Source organism: Toxoplasma gondii, chromosome VIIa, assembly GCF_000006565.2.
Source record: "Toxoplasma gondii ME49 chromosome VIIa, whole genome shotgun sequence".
Classification (NCBI taxonomy): Eukaryota; Apicomplexa; class Conoidasida; order Eucoccidiorida; family Sarcocystidae; genus Toxoplasma; species Toxoplasma gondii.
The window spans coordinates 3,618,461-3,640,295 of record NC_031474.1 but is presented as its reverse complement, the minus strand read 5'-3'; the positions used below and the strand labels follow the sequence as shown (position 1 = coordinate 3,640,295).

Here is a 21,835-nt window from a genome sequence, read left to right as displayed (position 1 = left end):
CCTACCGTGGACCTGCCGAACTTCCCCGGCTCCTCGCGTTCGATGCCGCTCCCGGAAACCCCCAGAGGCCGCGAAGTCCCGACGGTGAAGCACCACTCCGGACCGACCCCACAGGGTCCCGTCGCCGTGGCGGCCCGTGCTGCGGGCGACGCTAAACGAAATCGCATCGTCTCGAGCAACCTCGGTTCGCACTTCTCTTCCGTTTCCTCTTTCCGCTCCGGAGGTGCGGGGGTCTCTCAGCTCGTCTCGCTGATTCTCCGCCTTCTCCACTTTTGCCGCCTCAAATTCGCCCATGCAGTCCCCGCCGTCACGGCGCCGGTTCTCCTGGGCCAAGAACTTCTGCCCTTCCTCGTGCGCCTGCGCGAACGCACAGGCCGTGAATTTTCGCTACTCAGTTTGATGCTCCTCGACAAAGGCAAGCATCTCCGAGACTCGCTGATCCGAGCAGATCAGCTCGGCCTCGCCAACGACCTCTGCCTCTGCTACGAGCGCGCGGCGACCTCTCTGAGGGACGCGGCCGTGGCGCAGGTCCTCGCCGCCCTACGGCTGCCGCGAAAGCGCACCGCCGCGGAGAGCGATGCCGCAGAAACGGAGACAGGAGCCGCCTCGGACCGCCAGCGCCTGTCCACGCTGCAGGGCGAAGATCTCGTGACGCGGTTTTCCGAATCCGTCGGGTCGGCGCTCGCGGGAGCAGGTGAAGGGATCCAAGAGAGAGGAAGGGAGAGGGCGCGAGGCGGAGAGATACAGAACGAATCCGGCGGTGTGGGTGCGAGCAGCAGTGATGGCGCCACTCGGCTCTGCTCGTCGGTTGCAGTGGGGCGTTCTCGTGGCACGACTGGCCCCCGTCCTCCCGATAAACCACAGCGCGGCTCGATCGCGCGCCTCGAGTCCCCCCCTGCGCCCGCGGTCTCGTCTCGGTTGTCTCTCACGGCGGCGCACACGGGCATCGGCCCCGATTTCCCTTCGCCTGCGTCTGAGTCGTCACTCCTTTCCAGATGCTTCGCAAACGCGACGAGCGTCTTGCGAGCCTACCCCATCGGCGAGGTGCGCTCCGTGGCTCTGCTCTGCCTTGGAGACTACACGCGGGCCGCCGAGGAAATGCAGGAGGCCCTCGCGACGAACCAGATCCAACTGGACATTCACCGCGAGCTCCAGTGGATCCAGCAGTTCTCCACCTTCCTCAGTACGTGCGATGCGGATGCCCTCAGCGAACGCCTGAGCAGGCCAATTTCCTTGGGCTTCCTCCCCAGCCTCCTGCCCCGTCCGTCGCCTACCGCGAACCTGAGAGCCTCCTCGCCGAGGTCCGCGTCGCCTGCGGGATTCCTCGGGGGTTCTGGAGCTGGTGGCGCGGCCTCGCCTGGGGGCGAACCGAAGGCAGAGGGTGTCGAGAAATTGGCAGGAGAGACGGGCGATAAGACATCCGGAGATTCTAGAAAGCAACAGTTGTCTGAAGGAAAGCACGTGTCTTCCCGAGGGGCACCGCGAGTCCTGCCGGCACTGCCCTCGCGGGCCGGCACGAAGGACTTGGACTTGGGGCCATTTGGCTCCGACGTCGCGAAGATACAAACCAAGCGAGAAGAGGAAGAAGGCTTCCTGCTCTACCAGACCGCCTCGCGGGCATGGCGTGCTCGGGCAACCCTTAGGAGGCCCTGCGTCTCCAAGTCGAACAGGAAAGCGACGGAGGCGGAGACACCGAAGAGCCGTGAGGGGCGTGTGGTTGGTGCTGTCCCGCCGTGTGTCTCTCGGGGCCTTCAGGACAGGGAACATAACGCGGAAGTGAATGCGAAGGCAGAAAGGCAGAAAGGAGACGTCTTCATGGGGACAACAGAAAACCGTAAGACTCCTCGGAAAGGCCTTGATAGCGAGTCGTTGAAGGGTCATGGAACCTTGTTTTCGGCAACACAAACGCGCGAACGAGGTGCGTGGCAAGCCGTGAAAACAACAAGTTGGATAAATCAATTGGCTGCGCTCAAACGCCGCTGGACGGATGCTGAAGGCGTTTCTTTCAACCGGCTATCCGCGCTCCTCGCCTGCGAACAGAACGCCCCAGACGAAGTAAACAGTTCCATCCCCGAACGCCCTCATGACCTGGCCACGGGTTCCCAAACAGAGGGTCGCAATCCCACGGCTGCGGCCAAGAACGCCCCTCAGCCTCTGTCGACGTCTCCGTGTGTCTCTGTGTCTCCGAAGGTCGCTTCGACTCTCCCCACAGCGCCTTCGAACTCTGTTCTAGTGCCGCAAGACACGGGAGAGGTGAAGCGTCTGCGCTGTTCAGCTGGAGACCGCGTTCCACAGAACCGGAAGGAGCCTCGGTCGTCTTCGCGTTTTCCTTCTTCGGCTGTTGCTTCTTCTGGAAGCCTGCCGTCCGCGGGCGGCCCAGCAAAGGGACATTTCGAGGCCCCCGGGTCAGGCCGCGGCCACGGGGGGACTGGAGCCCCAGAGGCACGCAAGCAGGTGCAGCTTTCGGCGCGGACTTTGGCTGCTCTCGAGGCCGGAATCAAACACAGTCCTCTTTTTTCTCTCGCGACTCTCCAGGAGTTTTGCAGGCGTATCTCCGCCGACCTTCTTCACCGTCGTCTCTACGGCTTGCCGCCACGCGTCCCAAGCCTCACATCCCTTTCCTGCCTCGACTCGCTGTCTCCAACTGTCTCCGCTGAGTGGAACCCCTCGCGCGTACCGGAAGCGCCACCCCACACACATGCAGGCTCCGGCCAAACACTCGATCCGGACACCAGGGTGGCTCGTCCCGCAGTGTCGGCCGCGAAAGGAGGCTTCGATCACTCTGACGAGAAACGAGGAAAGAGATTCACCCCCCGAGACCAGCTGGGGTCTGCTGCGGCCCTAAGCGAGAAGAAGCGACAAGCACCCTCGCGCTTTGCGGGGCATGCTGTCTCAGAGGGTGGCTGGCCTTCCTCTAGCAGGCTGCGGTTCGTAGAGCCGCACGGGGTAGCCTCAACTGCTCAGCTTCCTGTGTGGCGCCGCGTCTCTACCCAGTCCCTCCGGCTTCTCCTCCCGCCTGTGGCCGGGCCTTTCCTTCAGGCCTTTCCGACCCTCGCCCCTGTCTCCGCCACGGAGCCCAGGCGCCGAAGTCTCGAGGCACTCGCGCGCCTTCCCTCTGTGGCCCGATTTGTCGTGCAAGATTCCACACACGGCGTCTCCATGAGGGAGAAGGCAGGTGTCCCTTCGTCTCCTGTTGTGGAGACACCTGCCTTGCCTTCGGAGCCGCCCGCACTGGGCGAGGAGACAGTCCCGAGCGTCTCCGCGCCGATGCCTCACCTCACCAGGTGCCTGAGCCGGGAGGAGCCTCGCGTCGCCCTTGCTGCCGGTGTCTCCTCGTCTCCAGTGGAGCCCAGTGTCTCCGGGCTCCACGCTGGCGGAGACAGACCCGTAGCTTCGCCGCAACTCGCGGCCTGGGTCCCCCCTCATGGCGACGCAGCCACACCGTCAGTCCCCTCCGTTTCGTCTTCGCATGCAGAAGAAGTCCCTGAACTGCAGGACAAGGGAAGAGTGGAGGGCCCAGGCGGGGAGGTGTCAGAACGGGAAGGTGGAGAAGCAGTTTCACAGACCCCACCCGAGAGCATCTCTGCCGAAGGCGCCTTTGAGGAAGCATCTCGTTGGCGAGGCTTCGCCGAAGTGGCCGAGCCTGGTGCCATTGCCTCAGGCGACGCGAAGAGGCCGGAGACTGGAGACCCCTCGCCGGAGTTGGAGCCCAAAGCCGGGGGTGTCTCCTCGGCGCCCGGGGCGGCTGCCGACATCTGGGGAGACATCAACACCCTGCCAGAAGTCGCTTCAAAGATCCTGGCGACTTACCTCTTCAAGTGGAATGCACAGGCCCTCGGGGGGCGCCCGCCGTCTCCTGCTCTGCTGGCTCTTCGTCACCAGGTCTCTGTGTTTGGGCGGACACGGCCGCGGGCGCGGGTCGGAGACAGTCTCCTTTCCGACAGCGGACTCGATCGCCGGGCGGTGGGAGCGTTCCAGGAGACATCCGCGGCGTTCCAGCGCCATTTCGCGGGCACCCATAGTGGAGTTGCCTCGTTGCCACAATTTGAGAAACGAGATCTCTGGGAGTGTGTGAGAGGCACCTCGATGCTGCTAGATCAAGATCGATGTCCTCCCTCCGGTCGCTCTCCGTGGGCGTCGATGCCTCCTTCCGCCCCACAAGGAGACCGTTGGGAGCATGCGGAGACCGGTGGCTCGCACATGGGGTCCCTAACGTTCTGGCCTTCGAGCTTGTCGCTCACCCTCGACGTTGGGACAGAGGCGGCAGACGAGGAAGCGGTCTCTTCGGGCTTCACTTCCAGCGAGGCGCAGACAGAGGTTGATCTGCTTTCTCGCGAGAGGAGCCGAGAGCGCAGACTTATGGTCCGAGGTTGTTTTACGATTGGAGAGAGGATTCGAACGTTCTGTTCCTTCTCCATCACTGAATCGCTGCCTACGTGCGTCGATATCATTAAGGGGCAGAACGGCGGAGATTATCGACTCCCGGTCCGAGGCAAGACGGATTATCCAGGTATGAAGCCCGGCCGCCAGAGACCGAGACAGAGCGACGGATCGATGTCGAGGGAAAGATGGATAGGACTTCGCAGGTAGAGACAGGGGGAGAGAAGGCAACTCCGAGTGTCATGGATCGAGAGACACGTGGATAGATAAGTACGTGAATGCAAGCGTGGTAAGAGATCGCATATGCAGGTACGGACATTGTCACATAGACAGTTCTCAGTAGACACAGGTACAACCGCGAGAAAATCCGAACGAACAAAGTATTCACGACTCGAAGGACTTCAGCGAGAAGACTCTGCGTGGAAACTGTGCATACGGAACGGCACAACGTCCTGTACTCGCCCCTTCAAATGGGCATTCCATTCGTCGCGCGGCTGGGTCTGTGTGCTTCTCAACGTGGTTTCTCCGAAAATCACGTTTATATCACCATGTATGTGATCATAAGGAAACCGGCTGCTTCTCTGGTATCTCTCGGCTCCCCTGCAACCTCCACCTGTCCTTGTTTCTGCTTCCCCCAGAAATCAAAAGAAACCTCCTTTACTACCACGAGCGCTACGGCGCCCTGCGGTCTGTCGTTCACCTTCTTCTGGGGTGCGGCGACTATCCTCGGGCTTTGCAGAGGCTTCTCGCGACTCCAGGCATTTCTTCTTCCTCTTCTCCCTCTCTCTCACTTCCTTCTGCTACACTCTCTGGACGAAGCTGCATGCAGCCGCGCCCTGTGAAGACGAAGTCTGCCCCGCGCTCTTCAATGTCGCGAACGCCTTCTGGGGGCCTCCCCCCATGCAGACCCGCAGGGCGAGGGAGCTCTCCTTCTTCGCTTCCCCTCGCGTCTACGGGATCTCCAGTGTCTCTGCTGAAGGCCGTGTGCGACCGTGTGTTTGGCGCCGCAGCGCCTCTCGGTCTCCCAGCAGCAGGCAAGACTGCGAGTTGTTCAATCACCTTCGGACCCCTCGCGGCCGCCGACATGCTGATCGCGAGTTTCGTCTCCAACTGCGTGGCTCTAGAGAAATTGCCCCAAGTCGTGCGGCATTTGGCCGTCTCTGGGATGGGCGGAAACGGCGAGGCATTCATCAAGGTGAGTTCTCCAGTCAAGGGATTTCAACTGAGGTTCGAAAAAAACTGACGTTCGCAGACAAACTCGGGGACCTCTCAGCCCACACAACTGTCAGTCGATGATGGATCTAACATCCTGTTTACCTGCATCGTGCCTCTACTATTCATCGTGTTTCAAGGCACCTGCACTTCTGTGTATATATGGACCCATAGAGACATCTGCCTATACGGATATTCGCGTATTCCTGTACATATATATATATATATACATGCATACATATACATCTATATTTATATGTAAGTGTGTGTGTGTGTGTCGATGCAGTTATGCGTGCCATTCGATAATTTGTTTGTTTGACTGGCTGAATCGAACGCAGAGGTTGTCGTTGCGAGGGAGAGATCAACTTGTGTGAGTGCATGCAAAGACTGTGTCTCTGACTCTCGGTCTCAGGCCGTCAAACTTTGCCTTCGCGAACGGCGGGCTCTTCACACGCTCTACGCCATGCATGTAAGCGCAGTCAGGATTCGCATTCGCGTGAAAGGCAACGGAAGAAACAAGCTCTCCGAGTCAGCTTCTCTCATGGTCCACCACCATCGTTTTTCTATTCCGTTATACATACATATATGTATATATACATGTATTTAATTGCGTGTACATATATATATATATATATATGTGTGTGTGTGTGTGTATGTCTATGTGCATTTGTTGTTTTGTAGTTCCTGACGTATCCTCATGTACACACTTGGATAGATAGATAGAAAGAGATGCGTATCTCTAGCTACGAGAGTCTCTGCATCTCCATTGGCACTCGGCTTTGCGTACAGTCCCGTGATGAGTTTCTGTCTCAAAACGGATGCACGCGATTGTCTTTCATCCTTGTTCTTTGTTCCCCGCTGCCGCTTTCTTCAATTTCCTGCTTCGCCTGATTTTCCTCCCCCTCTTTCGCCTCCTTCGCCTTCCCAGTTTCCTTCAACGTCCTTCTCGTTCTTCCGTCAGGTAGTTCCTCGGTGCGTCTTGTCTCTGCCTTCTCCCCTTCACTTCGCAGATGCTAACGCACGACTTCCTGAACGCGGGACTTCTTTCAGTCCTTCTCTCGCTGGCAGCCAGTTCTGGGCGTTCCTCGCTCCTCTCTGTCTCCGCCGGGGGGTGGGGATCTGCGCGCTGTTCGCGCTCTCCGCCGGAACCAGCGTCTGGCAGCTGGGGCGCTACAGCCCAGTCCGGTCGGAACTTGGAGACAGAGTCTTCGAGGCGCGAACCTGGAGACGCAGGCCTCGAAGCCGTCACGACAGCCGCGGGGCGTCCGCCGCCGTGCTGGGACCGACAAATTGGTTTTTTAGAGGAAGGAATCAAATTGCTTGGAGGCGTCTTGGCAGACCTCAGGAGGCGGCGCAGGTGAGAGCCCGATTCGAAAAGGGAGAGCAAGTATGAATCCGAATTTCTGGTGGACGCTGGACATACGGAGCAATTCAAAGTCCGCGATGCACCACTGGAAGAAGCAACCGACTGCCTTTTCTCCAACTCCATTTCTAAACTGAATTCGCCTGCATGTCTCTCTCTTCTCTCTCTCTATCTCTGTGTTTTCTCCCTTCTGTTGCAGATCGCCAAATTCGTCATCTGCAGCTCGAGATGCATCCCGGTCCGGTCGCGCCAACCAACTCCGGGCAGCGCTTCATCACGGCTCACAGGGGTCAACTGCTTCCTCTCTGCTCGTTCGCAAGGCCGCTCGACTCTCCTCAAGAGACACTCCTTCTCTTTCTTCCTCAGGAGTCCCTTCTGCCTTTTCTTCCTTTTCTTCTTCCTTTTCTGCGTCCCCTCCTGGACCTTCTTCTGCGGCGTCCGCCTCGTCTTTGCCGGCATCTGGGGGATCTCTCGCGCCGTTTGGATCTGCGAGTTTGCCTGCCTCCGTCCCCGTTCGCGTAATGTCTCCATCGGCGGTGTCGGGGCGCGACGGCCCAGTCGCGCGCGCCGAGCGGCTCTGCGAGCCTGCAGAGGAGCCTTCAGAGCGGACCCCCCTGCAGGCCTCCCCGGGCGTCGTTCAAGGTTCGCGGCCGAGGAACTCTGAGAGCGATGAAGCTGGCGCTTGTCACCAGGTCTCCCAGGAGCGCGAAATCTCAGAGGAGTTCAGCAGACAGATGGTCACGAAACACCGGGACCTCTCAGGTGGAAACGCGCTCCATTGCGACGCTGTGGCGGGGGGTCCGAAGCTCCCGGGCAGCCAGCCTGCTGGGCGAGGAGACACTGGAGAGACAGAGGAGCGGACGCTCAGAGAGAAAACCGACTCGGGAGGAAAGAGCGATAAACTGGAGCTGGCGGGCGCCGTCGCTTCTCAGTGCGAACTTCTGGACCTATGCGATCAAAGAGATCTCTGCATAGACGAGGTCTGCAGGAACCAAGAGCGATAGAAGAGAAAGAGAGGAAAGGCACGAGAAAAAGACACTTGGGGAGAGAGAAGAGAAAGAGAGGACAAGCAAAGAGAGAAGAGAGAGAAAGAAGCTTCTCTCGGAGAAAGGGCCTCACACGAAGGCACATGTTGGGAGACAGACCAGAACGTTTCCCTTCGTTGGCATTCACCCTCACCCCACTGGACTGGTCTTGGCGGGAGGAGACAGAAACAGAAAATGTTTTTCTCTAAAAAAGCAATCGAAGCGGTAGCTGGAAAAATCGCACGTGGATCTTGTGCGTCTGTGGCGTCTCCTACGTTATAGATGGTGTTCGAGTCTCTTCAGGTTTCTGAACGGTCCTTCCATTGCTCCTCTTTGCTTTTTTTCAGCACCGTATGCGACCTGCTCAGTTGTTGTATGCATTCCTTTCCGTGATCCCGGCTCTCTTGTCGGCATTCTATGTCCGCTGTGTTCAGGCCTTTCCAGTGGCGTTGTTCCGAATGTCGTACCCTTCTACTCTTTTTTTCAGTTGCTTTAGTTGTCGTATCCCTCGTCTTTCCACTGTGCTTGCCTTTGCGTCCGTTTCAGGTCGACGAAGAGGCCTTGGTCGTCCTGCTGGAGCTCCTCGCTCTGCAATTGGAGTGTCTCCAAGCATTCCCCTCGCTGCCGCCTTCACTGTCCCTCCTCACCCCGCAGCAGGAAGCGCGCGTGCGGCTGTGTGCCTGCCTTCTTTTCTATGGAAAGTTCGACTGGGCCCTGCGGGCAATCCGCCTCTGTCGCCTCAACCAAGTGGAGGTTTTCCTCCAAGCTGCGACTCTCATTGCCAGCAAAACCATCAAAATCTCACGAGTAAGCCGAAGGGTCGCTCTACATGCAGCCTTCGAAAATGGCTCTCCACTCTCCGTCCTTGCTTCGAAACCAGACACCACCGACTCTCTCACCACGCACCTCGCCATACTCCGGATACGGAAAGACATGCACATACGCATCCACACATAAACCCATGCACATATACCTACGTACATATCTCGGTGCTTTTCTGTAGATTCACACGTATATATATATATATATATATATATATATATATATTCATGTAGCTGTGTATGTGATTGTGTTTGCATTCTACGTTTACAGCTAACCACCTTGGGTTTATCTCTCTCGAACGTTTCTTTACGTCTTCATCTGGCATGGCTGGCCTCCGCCGTCTTCGCCCATGCATGGTATACTCCGAATATAAGCCGATATGGCACTCATAGACTTGCCGCTGTAGCCGTAGACACGGTCGGCGATGGTTTCAAGCCGTTGTTTCCGTCTTGCTCAGATCTTCTCACCTCTGCTCAACGCGTCTCGTTTCGGTCGCATTTTTCGTCTCTCCTTTCTCGCTGCAGACTCACGAGTTTCTCTCTCGCGTGACGCCTTACCTGAACGCGGACGACATGGACATGCTCGCTTCGAGTGTGTTGAATGTTTGGGTCGTCGAGCACCGGGAAGACGCTGGGCAGTGCCAGCAAGGAGCGTTTTTGGTGTCTTTCATTTCCTCTGCGTTCCGCCGTTTTGAGGCTCACCTTCTCCTCGCCTCTGTCGCCCCGTCAGCTCCCCAGAGAGAAGAGGCGTCCCTCACATCCAGTGTCTTCTTCTCCGCAGAGCGCGACTCTCGGCCGAACAGCGCCGCGCACGCAGAACTGCATGCAGCGAGTCTGGGCCCTGGGGGCTCTCGGAAACCGACGCCTTCGTTCCCGGCGTCTTCTCAGAATCCAGGAGGCAGCGCAGAGAGAGCTGCTCGCGCTTTTGCTCCGTCCTTCTCTTGCGTCGGTGCTTCCTTTGCTCACCAGCAACTCCAGCAGTGCATGCAACTTGCCGCGCGTCTGGATGCGCCAGAACTCCTCGACGTCTGTCTCCTCACCGCCCAGAAACAGGGCGAGTCTCAGCTCGTCCAGCAAATCCAAGGCCTTCTCAACCAGAAGCAGGCCAAGGCGAAAAACAAATCTTGAACGACGGCTGAAACAAGAAACTCAGCGCGCTTCTTGCTTCTGTTCCGTTCCACTTCCAGTTCCATGACGCGTCATACGCAGCTATACTACGGCGTCTCCGTATATATACTTTCATATATATACATGTATATTTATGTATATATATATATATATATATTTATACCTTTACATATGTACAGAGAGGTGAGTGGATATGTGGAGAATGTTCGCATGTCTATACTGGTGTGTGTGCGCGTTTTCCTTTGAATTGTGTTTTTTTTTGTCCGAGTTGTGGGGAGAGCGTTGTCGACTTTTATGGAAAAAGCCACAAGTCTCTTCAGAGAGACGCACTCCGACGTTATTGCCCCTACGCCGGGGCCCGGTGACGACCCGCGTCCTTGTCCTCAGGAAAAGGCGCTGGATTCGGTGAAGCCATTTTCGATTCAAACCAACAGTTCGACAGATTGACGCACATGTTTCTCGCTCTCTCTATGTGATCTGAGCACCCTCAGGAATCCTTTGCATGCATGTAGTATGTCGCATCACCGAAATAGCAATTCTGTATGTATGCGCTATATAGTTACACTGGGATAACCATCACTTGCCGATATTCGGCTGTCCACACTTCCGAACTGCGCTCGAGTGCGCGAGCAACGCATGCACCTTTTTTCCTCCACTCGAAATCCACGGCCGCAACGGCGAAGGCGGAGGAGACACGAGGCAGATCTCGTGAGGGGACTCCCCCCCCCTCTTTCGCGCGCATGCAGAGCTCTTGGCTGTCTCTCTCCGCCTCCGCGTCAAATTAAGGTACGCTAAGAAGTCGGTGAGACGGTCACCGAAAATGTCAAGAGCCGAAAACAACGGAGATTGTGTAGCTGGATTCCACGCTCCTCACCCATCAGCATCTATGCATACAGTTCATACCGGTATAGATATATACATAGTATATGCATGTGTAGACGCGCATCCACGTACGGACGTCTGCACATGGATGAAAACATATGCATATAAATATATGTATATGTATATATATATATATATATATACGTAGATGAACCTTCATCTGCAGATATTCCTGTATTTAACAGGAATCTGTAAGAACCGGAGCGTCTCTTGGTATCGAAATAGACTGGGCGCTCTCGGACGAAGAGGTTCTCTCGCGCCGTTTCCGGATTTCCACGCCGTTGCAGAAGCATTTTCACTGCCGCAACGTTCGTTTCGGTTCCTCTTGGCATTTGCCGAAGCACTCATCAGCCTGAGTCTGCCTCGAGGGGGCTTGGACCGGCGCCAGAGACGCGGTTGGCGGGCGCGTGTCTCTCCTGGGCAACAAAAGAGGAAACCACTAAATCTGTTGTCCGCACACAAGTTCCGTCTACGCATCGAATTCCACGTATCTGCTCGCGCGGCCTACGCCCGCTTACGACAAACAACTTTTATTTATTTATCTACCTGTAGGAAATAAGCCGCAACCTTAGAAAGAGCAATCGGTATCCCTTTTCGTATTATTTGGCACCTGATTCTGTGCAGGTATTACAAAACGAGAAGCATCATCTGCATAGATCCGCGCACACCTCTATGTATATGGCCCGACCTTCGTTACACAGACACAAAAAAACAGTTGCACTCGCACTCGTATATATATTTATATTTTTATATATAAATATATATATAAATATATATAAATATATAAATATATATAAATATATATATATATATATATATATACAGAGAGAGAGAGGAGCTTGGACAGACGATTAAGAGAGACACACATATATGCATGAGAGCAGAGAGAATGGTTTCCGAAAAAGACCTGTGGTTCCTCACCAGTATTTTTTGGATGAGGGCGGCTTTTCCGGAGGTGTTGAGCGCGTCCCAGTCGCTTTGGCAGACGACGCGAACGTCCCAGCCAAGGCGCCTCAGCAGGCGATTGTGCAGGCGATGGCCGCCCAGAAGGCCCGGCAGAAGCTCGCGAGTCACGTCGCGCGGCTGGCGCGCCAAGTCGATCAACACGACACACACTGGAGCGCCCGCTGAGCGAGACACAGACGAAGCAGAAGAAAAGGGAGAAGAAGAGGGAGAAGAAGAGGGAGAAGAAGAGGGAGAAGAACAAGAAGACGGCGAGGAGGACGCAGGAGAAGATAGACTTTCGGGTGTCTCATCGGATGCAAGGGAAGACTGAGACTGTTGCTTCGTTGCACCCCTCAGGTCTCCTTTGAGGTCCAGCAGATGGAGGCACGATACGCCTCGTCGGTTGATGAAGGCGAAGCGCACCGAATTGCTGCATGCAGAGAATCAGAAATGTTTTGCACCACAGAGCAATGCAGGAAAGGAAGCAAAAAGCCGGAGAGAGCCTTTCGGTCTCCTTCGTTTGCGGCAAAAAGAAACCAGCAGGCGTCTCAGGAGACCCGTCAGCAAAGACAGCGAAGGACAAAAAGGCCTGTCTGCTTGTAATGCTCAGAGTGTGTGGACGAGGACAGAAGGAGCAATTTTGAAATTCAAACGAAACCTGAGACGTCTTGCTGAAGATGAAAAGCGAATTGTGAAATGGAACAAAGGTCTTGAGAAACGGCTAACTGGAAACAGGGAGCAGATAGTAGACACGACGTTCATAGGATTTGGGGTCTAAAATACGGCTTGCATTGGTGCATGCACAGGGCAACGCGGCAGCCTCAAGAGCCTTGCGACACGGTCATCTCCCCAGAAACATAGCATGCATGTAAACAGATATACTCCAACTCACATGTGCATACGTGTGCTTATGCGTCTACAGGGATACACAAATATACTTACATCTATTTGCATTCTACGGCTCTACATCCGTGAATACGCATATTCAAATACATATATATATATATATATATATATACATATATATATATACATATATATATATACATATATATATATATATATGTCAGGCAAATGGTCATGTCTCTCGAAAGCGACGTGCGACTTGTGTTTTCTGAAGAAGCGCAGACCCACAAGTCTATGTAGTGATCCTTCTAAACAGATTTACCCAGGACGAGTCCTTCGCATGCGCTTCCCATGGAGTCTTATCAGATTTTCGCGCTTTCTCTGGACATGTCACCTGCCATGGCAAGCCTCAACGCATGCACCTGGGTGTGTGTGCGCGCTTCGTTCTCGGCTTCGCTGGGCACTTTCCTTCTTCGTCTCCTTTGTTGTTCCGCGAAGAACGACAAACGCCCCGGCAAGCAACCAAGACAGGCAAGAGACCGGCGAGCCACAGATACGGACAACATGAGAAAACCATGGAATTTCGTTTCTTCTTTAGCGCGAAATGTACTGCTCACAGGGTCAAGTGGCGCTCAAAGTCAGCTCGGAAACTCGGGTGAGGCGAAAGGAAGTTCGACGCCCAGGCAGCACAGGACGGACGCACGCATGTGAGAATGTCGTCCAAATGTTCCTTGCAGAGAACAGAGAGACCTCTCTGGACTCTCTCACCGGTCTCCCGCACCGCGAACATCACTGCCTCTGCCATCTGAAGTTCGTCGAGAAACACAGCGGAGGAAGAAGAAAAACACAGTACCTGTTACCCCGCAAAACAATCCCGAACGCAAGCATACGGGCAAAACAAGAAACTCTCCAAGCGGTAGTTCAACCTATCCTGTGAGGCATCAACGAAGTGGAGGCAGAGGTAGGCATGGAAAAGAAGGCGGAGACAGAAAACTCGGAGAAAGCCAGCTTGTCGACTAGCGTCCTCGGTTTCACAACAGACCAACGGTGTGAAGGAACATGGATCCTCCAGAGGATCCAGTCCTTCATTATACCCTCTTCAGAGAATTGAAATTGCTTTCAATTGATAACAGAAAAGCTGACGTTTATTCGTATCTCTCAAGCGACTAAACTGGATTCACGTGCAAGACCAGCCTGTTGAGATTGTTTCGGCTTAACCCTGTCAGAAGCAACTTTCAAGCTAAACTGAACGAAATAAAATTAAGTCGGCGGATTCTATTCGAGAACTGCATGCACGAAGCGACCGAAGAACGACCTCCCACTGTAACACAGTGCTCCAGACACAATCGCAAAGAGGTACCGATGTTGATACAAAGATACAGACACGGAAACGAACAGCAGGAGGTACAGAGACAGTGAACATATTCATCGATATACACGCTGCGATACATCTAGGGATACATAAGTAGAAAGAGAGAGAGATAGAGAGATAGAGAGATAGAGAGGGAGAGATAGAGAGAGAGAGAGCGAGAGACAGATAGAGATAGAGAGATAGAGAGAGAGATAGAGATAGAGAGACAGCTAGAGATATATATATATATACCTATATATATTCCCATAGAGGCAGATCGGCAGAGACGTAGATGGAAACATGCAGATAGACAGAGGCAACGTGGGCAGAAAGACATTGGCATGGTGACCGCAGAAGAGGGCAGTTGAGGGTACGCCTGGCCTGGAGAGATCCGCCATTCCACAGCTGTTTCTTGCCTGGAAGGGGACGAAGGCGGGGGAACTGAAATTGAGGAGGTACTGCGCCGCGTGTTCGAGTCTCCCATGTTTGCATGCAGCATGGAGAATGGCGGGGAAATGCGCATGCAGATGAAAATTATAGAAGCAGAGAGACCAAATGTACTGCAGAAGGCGACAGCTGTGGCGCTCGGCCTGGCAGGCGAAGAGTGTCTGAAAGGCTGCAGTTCTCTCGTCCTTCACCGTCTCCGCTACGCGATCGAAAATCTGGAAAAGCGCGCAGTCAGAACCGGAAGATGAACTGCCGCTCCACCGCAGCAGATCAGCAGCATGGCAAAACAGCGGCTCAAAAAGCGACAGGAAATCGACAGTTCGAAACCGCAAGCCAAGCCGCCAGGTTCCACTCTAAACGAATCATCAGCTCGCCAGAGCAGTACACAGAAACAGACACACCTACGAAATGTCCAGGGAGACACACCGAGTCATGTCTGAAAACGTTTCAGAGCTACACACAGCTGGAGATACTCCTACGTGTAAGTGAGATGTACAGCACGCACATCTAAATGAAAGGAGGAGGTGCGAATGAACCGGCGAAACCGACGCATGCAAGCTTGAAAGAAATAATACGTGGACAGAGAGATGTACGCCATCCACATGTTCAGACAGACGCCGTCACTATGAAGAATGCATCAGCTTGGGTTCGCGGATCTTTTGTACAGAGACAATTTCTACTTAAAATGCCATATCTACACAACATAGTGGTCTAGGAATGATCTTTGCGTCCTTAATGCCGGCTGCGTTTATGGTTTAACGTAGTCCTGGACACTGAGTCCACACGAGGCCAGAAACGTAACTTCGTCATCTCACTGGTTGGTGTTACACACAGAGATGCAGATCTCTTTGCTGGATTTCTGTGAATCGCTCTTTCGTTTGCGCGTCGCATGTGCAGCTGTCACGGTCTTGACGCATGTTGATTTGCTTCTTTTCTCGTTCGGAAAAATGCGAGAACTCACAATTTCGAGAGCAGGGTGGAAAGGAATTCCCATCGCCGCAGCGCCGGCCGCTGTGCGTGTCGCGTTGGCTAGCCACTGGGCTTCGTCGCCTGGGGTGTATCGACACACCGCGTCGTTTGCCTCTTCTTGTCCGCCCCGAAAGTCGCCTTGAGCGGCGTCTGTCGCTTGCAGAAAAGTCTGTTCGCCACCAGACAGGAAGGCGCTTTTCCTTTCCGCGGGAGAGCTCTCAGATTCCGTAATAAGGGGGGACGCGGCGAAGAAAAACGGAGACGTTCTTGGGTCGATCGAAAGAGTCAAGTTCAGCACGGCGTGCCAAACGCCTGAGGGCGAAGCGTGGAAAACCGAAAGACGAAAGTCCAAAGAGACAGCGCATGCCGACGCATCAGTGACTCTGAAAGCTCATCGATTCCATCCCTCACCACTGGCTTGGTACCTGTGAAAAGAAGAACATCCACGACGCCTCCCAGTCTCGCTGTGTACGGCCCTCTCCACCACGAGTTGCGTCTGCCCCGCAGTCTCTCTACATCCAGCTGTTTCTGAGTGTCTCTGTTGTCTCGCGGAGGTGTCTCTTTTCAACGCCACACGCATCTAAACACAAGAATCGTCGAGGAGATTGAAATGACGAGTTGGGGAAGGAAGAAACTGGAGGCGTACCCGGGGCGCCGCAGCGCTCTGCAATGAGAATTCTGGAGACAAAGACGACGAGAGGAGGCGAGATTTTCAGAGGCGCGTGGCTGCCGCCTCTCTCGGCCTCTGCCGCAACACTGCGGCGAGCCCACTCGGGATAGAGGGCACCCGTGGGGAGACGAAGGAGACAGGAGTTGTACAGAAACAGCAGCAGTGCATTTCCAAGATCTCGATTGTCCAAGAATTCCTGCTGGCGCCCCTGCAAACAAACAGAGGCGCGTGCAGAAAGATGGACGAAAAACACGAGTTCGGAACGCCTCCACGGTGGACCAGACCTCGCCTCTTTTCTGCTGTGACAGGCACCAACGCCACCAAGGTCTGAAGGCGAAAAATATGCGACGCGTCTGGCGTGGCGGGCGCTCTGGGCTTCGTGTGCATGGACTCAGGAGCTCCTGCAGGACCTTCCAAGTCCGCCGACTGACGTGGAAGACCGACACGGATGCATTCCAGCGTTTGCCCTGCACTGCACTGCATGCCAGTCCGCCGGACAATGTAACTCCTCCACGCACGAGCTCCCTGCCTGCCCGCGCGCACACGCAGATGCGTGGAGGCTCCGCAAAATTTGCATGCAGGTCGGCCTGCCAAGTCCTGTCGGGATATTCAGATGTGTCTCTGTCTGTCTGTCTGTCTGTGTGCAGATGATGGACAGGAAGTGAAGCGAAGAAAGAAGCTGCGCCTTCGTTTCCGGTGCGCAACTCCGAGTGCGAAGTAACGCCACCGTAGACGTGGATGCACGCAGTTGAACAGACAGAGGCAGATATATCTTCACCGACTGACACAAGTCAGAAGAGAACAGCACTGGAGGAAGAGAGAAACCCACTCCTGGAGCCTACAAAGGAAACCGGGGTGCCATGAAAACGCGAGGAGACGAGAAAAGGGAAGCTCCCCGCGACACGCGCGCACATACGCCGATTGGCACTCTGGTGGAGAAACGCATGTGGAACAGGTCTGAACAGACCTAGGAGAGAGGCTCTGAAACAAATAAACATGGGGAGATTCACGAGATGAAAGCGCCAAGTCAGAGGTGTACAGAGTCACTTTTCTGGCCTACCATGATCGATGCATGCACGCGTTTTATCAGGCCATCAGCAGCTGGCGAGTCGCCTTGGTTCGTATCGCACAGATCGCGGAAATACCGAACGAGGGTGCTCATTCGAATGCTATCGACCATCTCCTGGGAACGCAAAAAAAATCGAGAAACACCATTGTTAATCACTGAAAATACAGAACAGTGCGTCGATGCTTTTTTATATCTGGATACGTGTGGCTGTACAAGGACGACTGCGTCTGCTTTGGCTTCTGCCAACGCTTGCTGATCGAGTGAAACTGGTACATGTAAATGAATACGTAGAACTACACGGCAATGCCAGTTTATAAACGCACATTCACACATGTGTGCAAATAGTTTCATACAGAACGCACGCAAATCCGCGGATGAGCTGAAGAGCGAGAAAGTAGTTTTTCTGCGGTGTCTGGCCACCTGACTGTCACCTATGTGTCTCTTGACTTCTCCCCTGAATAAAAGAATTCGACAGAAACGCGAGCGCAGCTGTTGGTTCTCCGTCGCTCGTTGCACGATGTACGAAGAAACTTCTGCCCCACTCGTTTGTAAAGTTCCTCCAGAAGAGGCAGAAGAAGGCGCCGATCCACTACCAACTTTTGGCGCATCAGCAGCGCCTCGACGTGCCCGCGCAGCTCCAGCAGCTGTACATACACCCCGCAAGGCAAGCACCTCGACCATTCGGAGACACCAACACTCCTCTCATATAAACATATATGTACACATATTTGTATAATACATACATTTGCGTATATATTATGACATGTAGACGTCAGGCAGTTACATATATATAATTATTGGAAGATATTGGCATGTGTAGATTCCACGTCTGTCTGTGAAGACGACGAAGAGGAGAAAAACGTACGCGCATCTAAACACACACACGAGCGCACATATGCACATGCACGCATATGAAAGTCTGGCACTTGAAAATTTTCTCGTATAGGAGATAAAGGAGTCTTTGATGTGCAATTCGTTGTTTTCCGTCTTGCGGAATCGAGTCCGTATATAACCCGTGAGCCAGAGAGAGGCACGCACGGCAGGCTATGAAAGGACGGAGCAAAGAATCAGAGGACTCAGGGAAGACGTGTGTCTCTGTTTCCCTGTTTCTCCATTTCTTCCTCGGGGCATCAGCAGTCCCAAGCACTACGAAAGGGGGCGGTGTACCGCAGAATATAAAGAGCCTTGTTGTACCTGGTAACGGGAGTTGTGCTTTTCTTTAGCATCCTACGTACTACAGTGTCGGTAACTGACGCTCTGCACTTCTGGGTCGCGCCCTCAGACTTGCAAGAGTCGAGCGTCTGCGAGTGGCTTTTCCGTCTCACGTTCGTCAGCCTCCCCCCACTCACTTCGTCCTCTGTCGCTTCGTGCACATGCTGAGCAATCTGCAGATGAATTTTGAAAATGTCCGTCTGGTACGCATGCAGTTTGCCTCTTCGCTCTCCGAGGTCAGTCTTCGTGTCATCTCTGAATGCCTCAAATGCTTCCACGAGGTCCACGGCATCTTCCATCAGCTTCCCCACAACCGTTCGAGCTTTCTTAGCTCGGCTAGAGACACCCTGTCTCCGCTCTACTCGCTGTGTCCTCTCTGGGTCATCTCTCTTTCTCCCTCTTTCCGGCACTCTTCCTCTCTCTCCTTCTCTGTCGCCCTGTCTTCCTCTGTCTCCGACCCCTCCTCTGTCTCCTCGGTCTCTGTTCACCTGTCTGTCTCCGAGAGGTGGGGCGCGAGGGGCGAGGTCGTCTTGGGGCTGTCTCTCTTCGCGCGAGCGTCGGTTCTCGCTTTGGATCGCCGCGGCGCTCCTGTGGAAAGAGCAAGGAAGAGCCGGGGGGGAGACAGAGCGTCTGTCAAACTCACTGAACGTGGTAGGTGTCTCTCCAGAGAAAGAAAAGGCCGGAGCTGGAACGCGCACTCCTTCCGACGCTCTGGCACCTTGCGCCCAAGAACCTGCCGGCGGCAACGCCGACTCCAAAGCCCCGAGCTCCGACTGCATGCGCCCGGCAGCGAAGCGCGACAGAGGCGAGGGAGACACACAGGCTGAAGATGAAGAGGACGAAGAAAAGACAGGGGAAGAACAGGAAGAAGCGGATGCGGGAGAAGCGGAGAAGGGAGAACAAGAGGAAGGAGAAGAGACGGGAGAGGAGGGAAAGGGAGACGAAGGATCCGGCGAAAAAGAGATGCAAGAAGAGTCACAGGCAGGCCTGGGAAGAGGAGACTCGGTCGGCGAGAAGGGAGGAAATCGACCGTCTGGGCGACCCCAAAAGACCGAAGCTGTCTGCTTCTTTGCAAGAATCTCAGGTTCTACCTGAGCATTCAGATGTGCACGAGACTCTCTAGGTCCGTCTCTCGTCTTTGCAATCCACTTCGCCAGGTCCAGTTCCTGCCTTCTCTCGCCACGTGACTCGCTCGAGCATGCGGGGAGCCGCGGTCGGCGCTGGCGCGTCTGTGGCGCGCATGCAGCTGCCTGGCCCGCGAGGCTTTGAACACGGTTATCTGCTCCTTCACTTCGGCTGTCTATCCACCTGCTGTCGCCGGAAAAAGACGAAACCTGGGACGGAGGAAGGCAAGGCGCGGTGACACGCTTCAAATCCGCGACGCTCGGCGAGTGACCCAGGCCTGCAGGGGCATCCCGCGTCTTCTCCCCGGTCTCGCGCGCTGCCACACTTGCGGTGTATATACACCTGGCCACAGTGTATGCGCACCTCGGCCGGTTGTATGAACACCGCGAGGTGTCTGCGCGACTTGAGGTGTCCACACGCCGCGAACTCGTAGCCTGGGGAGCCGGCGGGAAGAAACGGAAGTCGGAGGAACAACTCCAAGAGACAGAAACTCGGTTTGACTGTTGAGGGTCGAATGGTAGAGGAGTCCTCGATCGGAGACACGAGAGTCCCCGTGGTGATAGAGAGAAAAACGGCAGCTGAGAAGAAGAATGGAGAGCCCGCGCTCCCAATGGGAGACGCGACGAAGAGGACAAAGGAGAGGAAGACATGAATTCGCGAGGCCAGGAGCGAGAGGAAGGATGGCCCTCGCGACGAAGAGCCGATCGGGGAGGAAGTAGGGTGAGAAGCGTCTGGGCGAGGCGCTCGGAACGACTCACAGTTGACGAAGAGAGACGAAGCGAAGGCGCCTTGGAAGCGACTTCAGCGCGGGTCGGACAGGAACCAACAAGTCCTAGCGGAACAGGGGAAGGCGACACCGACAGCCAAAGGGGAAAGAGAGACGGAGAAGAAGAGTAAAAAGAGGAAAATAATGAATACGCCGGAGAGGGAGCGGATGACTCAGTACGGAGGGGGCACCCCGCGGAAAAAGAAGCGCAGATGGATGAATACGAAGAGGGGAAAGAAAATGATGAGGAAGACTGAGCAGAAGCAGACAGAGAAACCGGCGAGACAGCGAAGGAGTGAGAGGCAGCAGAGACCCCGCGGAGACTGCAAGTTGCTGCACCGGGTCGCCTCTCGACCGGCACCCGCCCTCCTCGGAGCCGCCAAGGAACACTCATCGTTGCAAGAGAGAAGAGTTTGGTCAGACTGAAGGCGAAAACGAAAATAACATGGCGCGTGTCTCACGACAGACGTGCATCTGGCGACGGGAAATAAGTCTGTTCGCGAGAGGTCCTGGCAGCCGCAATCGACTTGCGTCTACATGTGGAGGCTGCAATAGACCCTTGGAGAATTATCGGAAACAGAGTCATTGGTAGCCGCCATTGGAGGAGAAATTCTGTTAACGGAAGGCGAAAGAGATTTTACGATGTCTCTCGCGTTCGTCGAATCGCCCCAGCAAGACTTGATCTCGTTCACGATTTTAGGGATGTCGGGTACCCAGGGTCGGTTCCTGGGAAAACGATTTCCGAACCACCTACGTAAATTGGTACAACGAAGTTACCATGTCCTCCGTACAAAGCTGGACACAATCTGTGGATGTAACGGGGAAAAATGTGGAGCGAACTGTCTGTTCGTAGTATGCATCGAGACGGCGACAGCGTCGCGAAAAGGCGGCGAGTACGGCGGGTCGAGCGAGACTCAGAAGAGGCTGGTGGCTTTCACTTATCAGTGTCAGCAAACGGTCAGAGCAGACGTGAAGGTGAGAAGCGATGAAAAAATGGCAACCAAAGAAACCGCGTTCCTCGGTGCTTTTTCGCAACGTCTTAAGCTTGCCTCTTTGGTGTGCATGCAGCCGGCGAAGGCGAGACACAACGGCGACGATCACGCGCGCCTGCAACGGTTCTTTCTCAAGTTGAGAGACCATACGGGATTTCGAGGCTTTTCTATGAGCGATAACATGCTATCTTTCCTAGAAAATAGGAATTGTTTCTCAACGGATCAACAGCTGGCGGGTTGGCTTCGTTCCCTCGCAAGAATCGGCACGGAAATCGGGACCCAACCCCGTCGGCTGCACGAAACATTCTGAGCGGGCGGTGAGACACGTCTGCGAGCCAAAGCTGGAAAGAGCAGACGAAAGCAAGTTCAGACACACAGAAAGGTTTTAGTGGATGAATTGCTCTTCTCTGAGTCAATAGAAAGGGCGCAACGTTTGTCGCAAAAGGCCGGGCTGCCCCCATTTAAGTAACGAGGTCTCGTTTCCCTGTTTCTCAGTCCGTCACACAAACTGCCAGGAGAGATTCTAGGCAGAATCTTTAAAGGAGTTCTCAGAACCGCGATCAGCCCAAGACAAGACCGGCAATAACACGACTTACATGTGCACCAGAAAGTGTAAGTGAACTCTTACCAAA

General features: G+C 54.7%; 2 protein-coding genes across 2 annotated transcripts in view; one reads left to right on the top strand and one right to left on the bottom strand.

Annotated features, from left to right (window-relative positions):
• Positions 1-9,929, top strand: part of TGME49_202070 (hypothetical protein) — a gene marked incomplete at both ends in the record, with an annotated part of 32,950 nt that extends 23,021 nt beyond the window's left edge. Inside the window, 7 exons of the mRNA XM_018779187.1 lie at positions 224-4,510; positions 5,019-5,575; positions 6,005-6,061; positions 6,603-6,949; positions 7,155-7,935; positions 8,527-8,787; positions 9,327-9,929. Of these exons, the coding sequence (XP_018637421.1) occupies positions 224-4,510; positions 5,019-5,575; positions 6,005-6,061; positions 6,603-6,949; positions 7,155-7,935; positions 8,527-8,787; positions 9,327-9,929 (6,893 nt within the window). The remainder of the gene's footprint in view (positions 1-223; positions 4,511-5,018; positions 5,576-6,004; positions 6,062-6,602; positions 6,950-7,154; positions 7,936-8,526; positions 8,788-9,326) is intronic.
• Positions 9,930-11,060: 1,131 nt separating this feature from the next.
• Positions 11,061-21,149, bottom strand: TGME49_202080 (hypothetical protein). Its single transcript, XM_018779188.1, has 9 exons — positions 18,458-21,149; positions 17,651-17,752; positions 17,100-17,222; positions 16,016-16,247; positions 15,362-15,681; positions 14,370-14,615; positions 13,220-13,407; positions 11,733-12,186; positions 11,061-11,227 (listed from the first exon to the last, which is right to left on the bottom strand). The coding sequence occupies exons 1-9, from the start codon at positions 20,603-20,605 to the stop codon at positions 11,159-11,161; spliced, it is 3,882 nt and encodes a 1,293-aa protein (XP_018637420.1). The 5' UTR covers positions 20,606-21,149; the 3' UTR covers positions 11,061-11,158.
• Between the last annotated feature and the right edge of the window lie 686 nt (positions 21,150-21,835).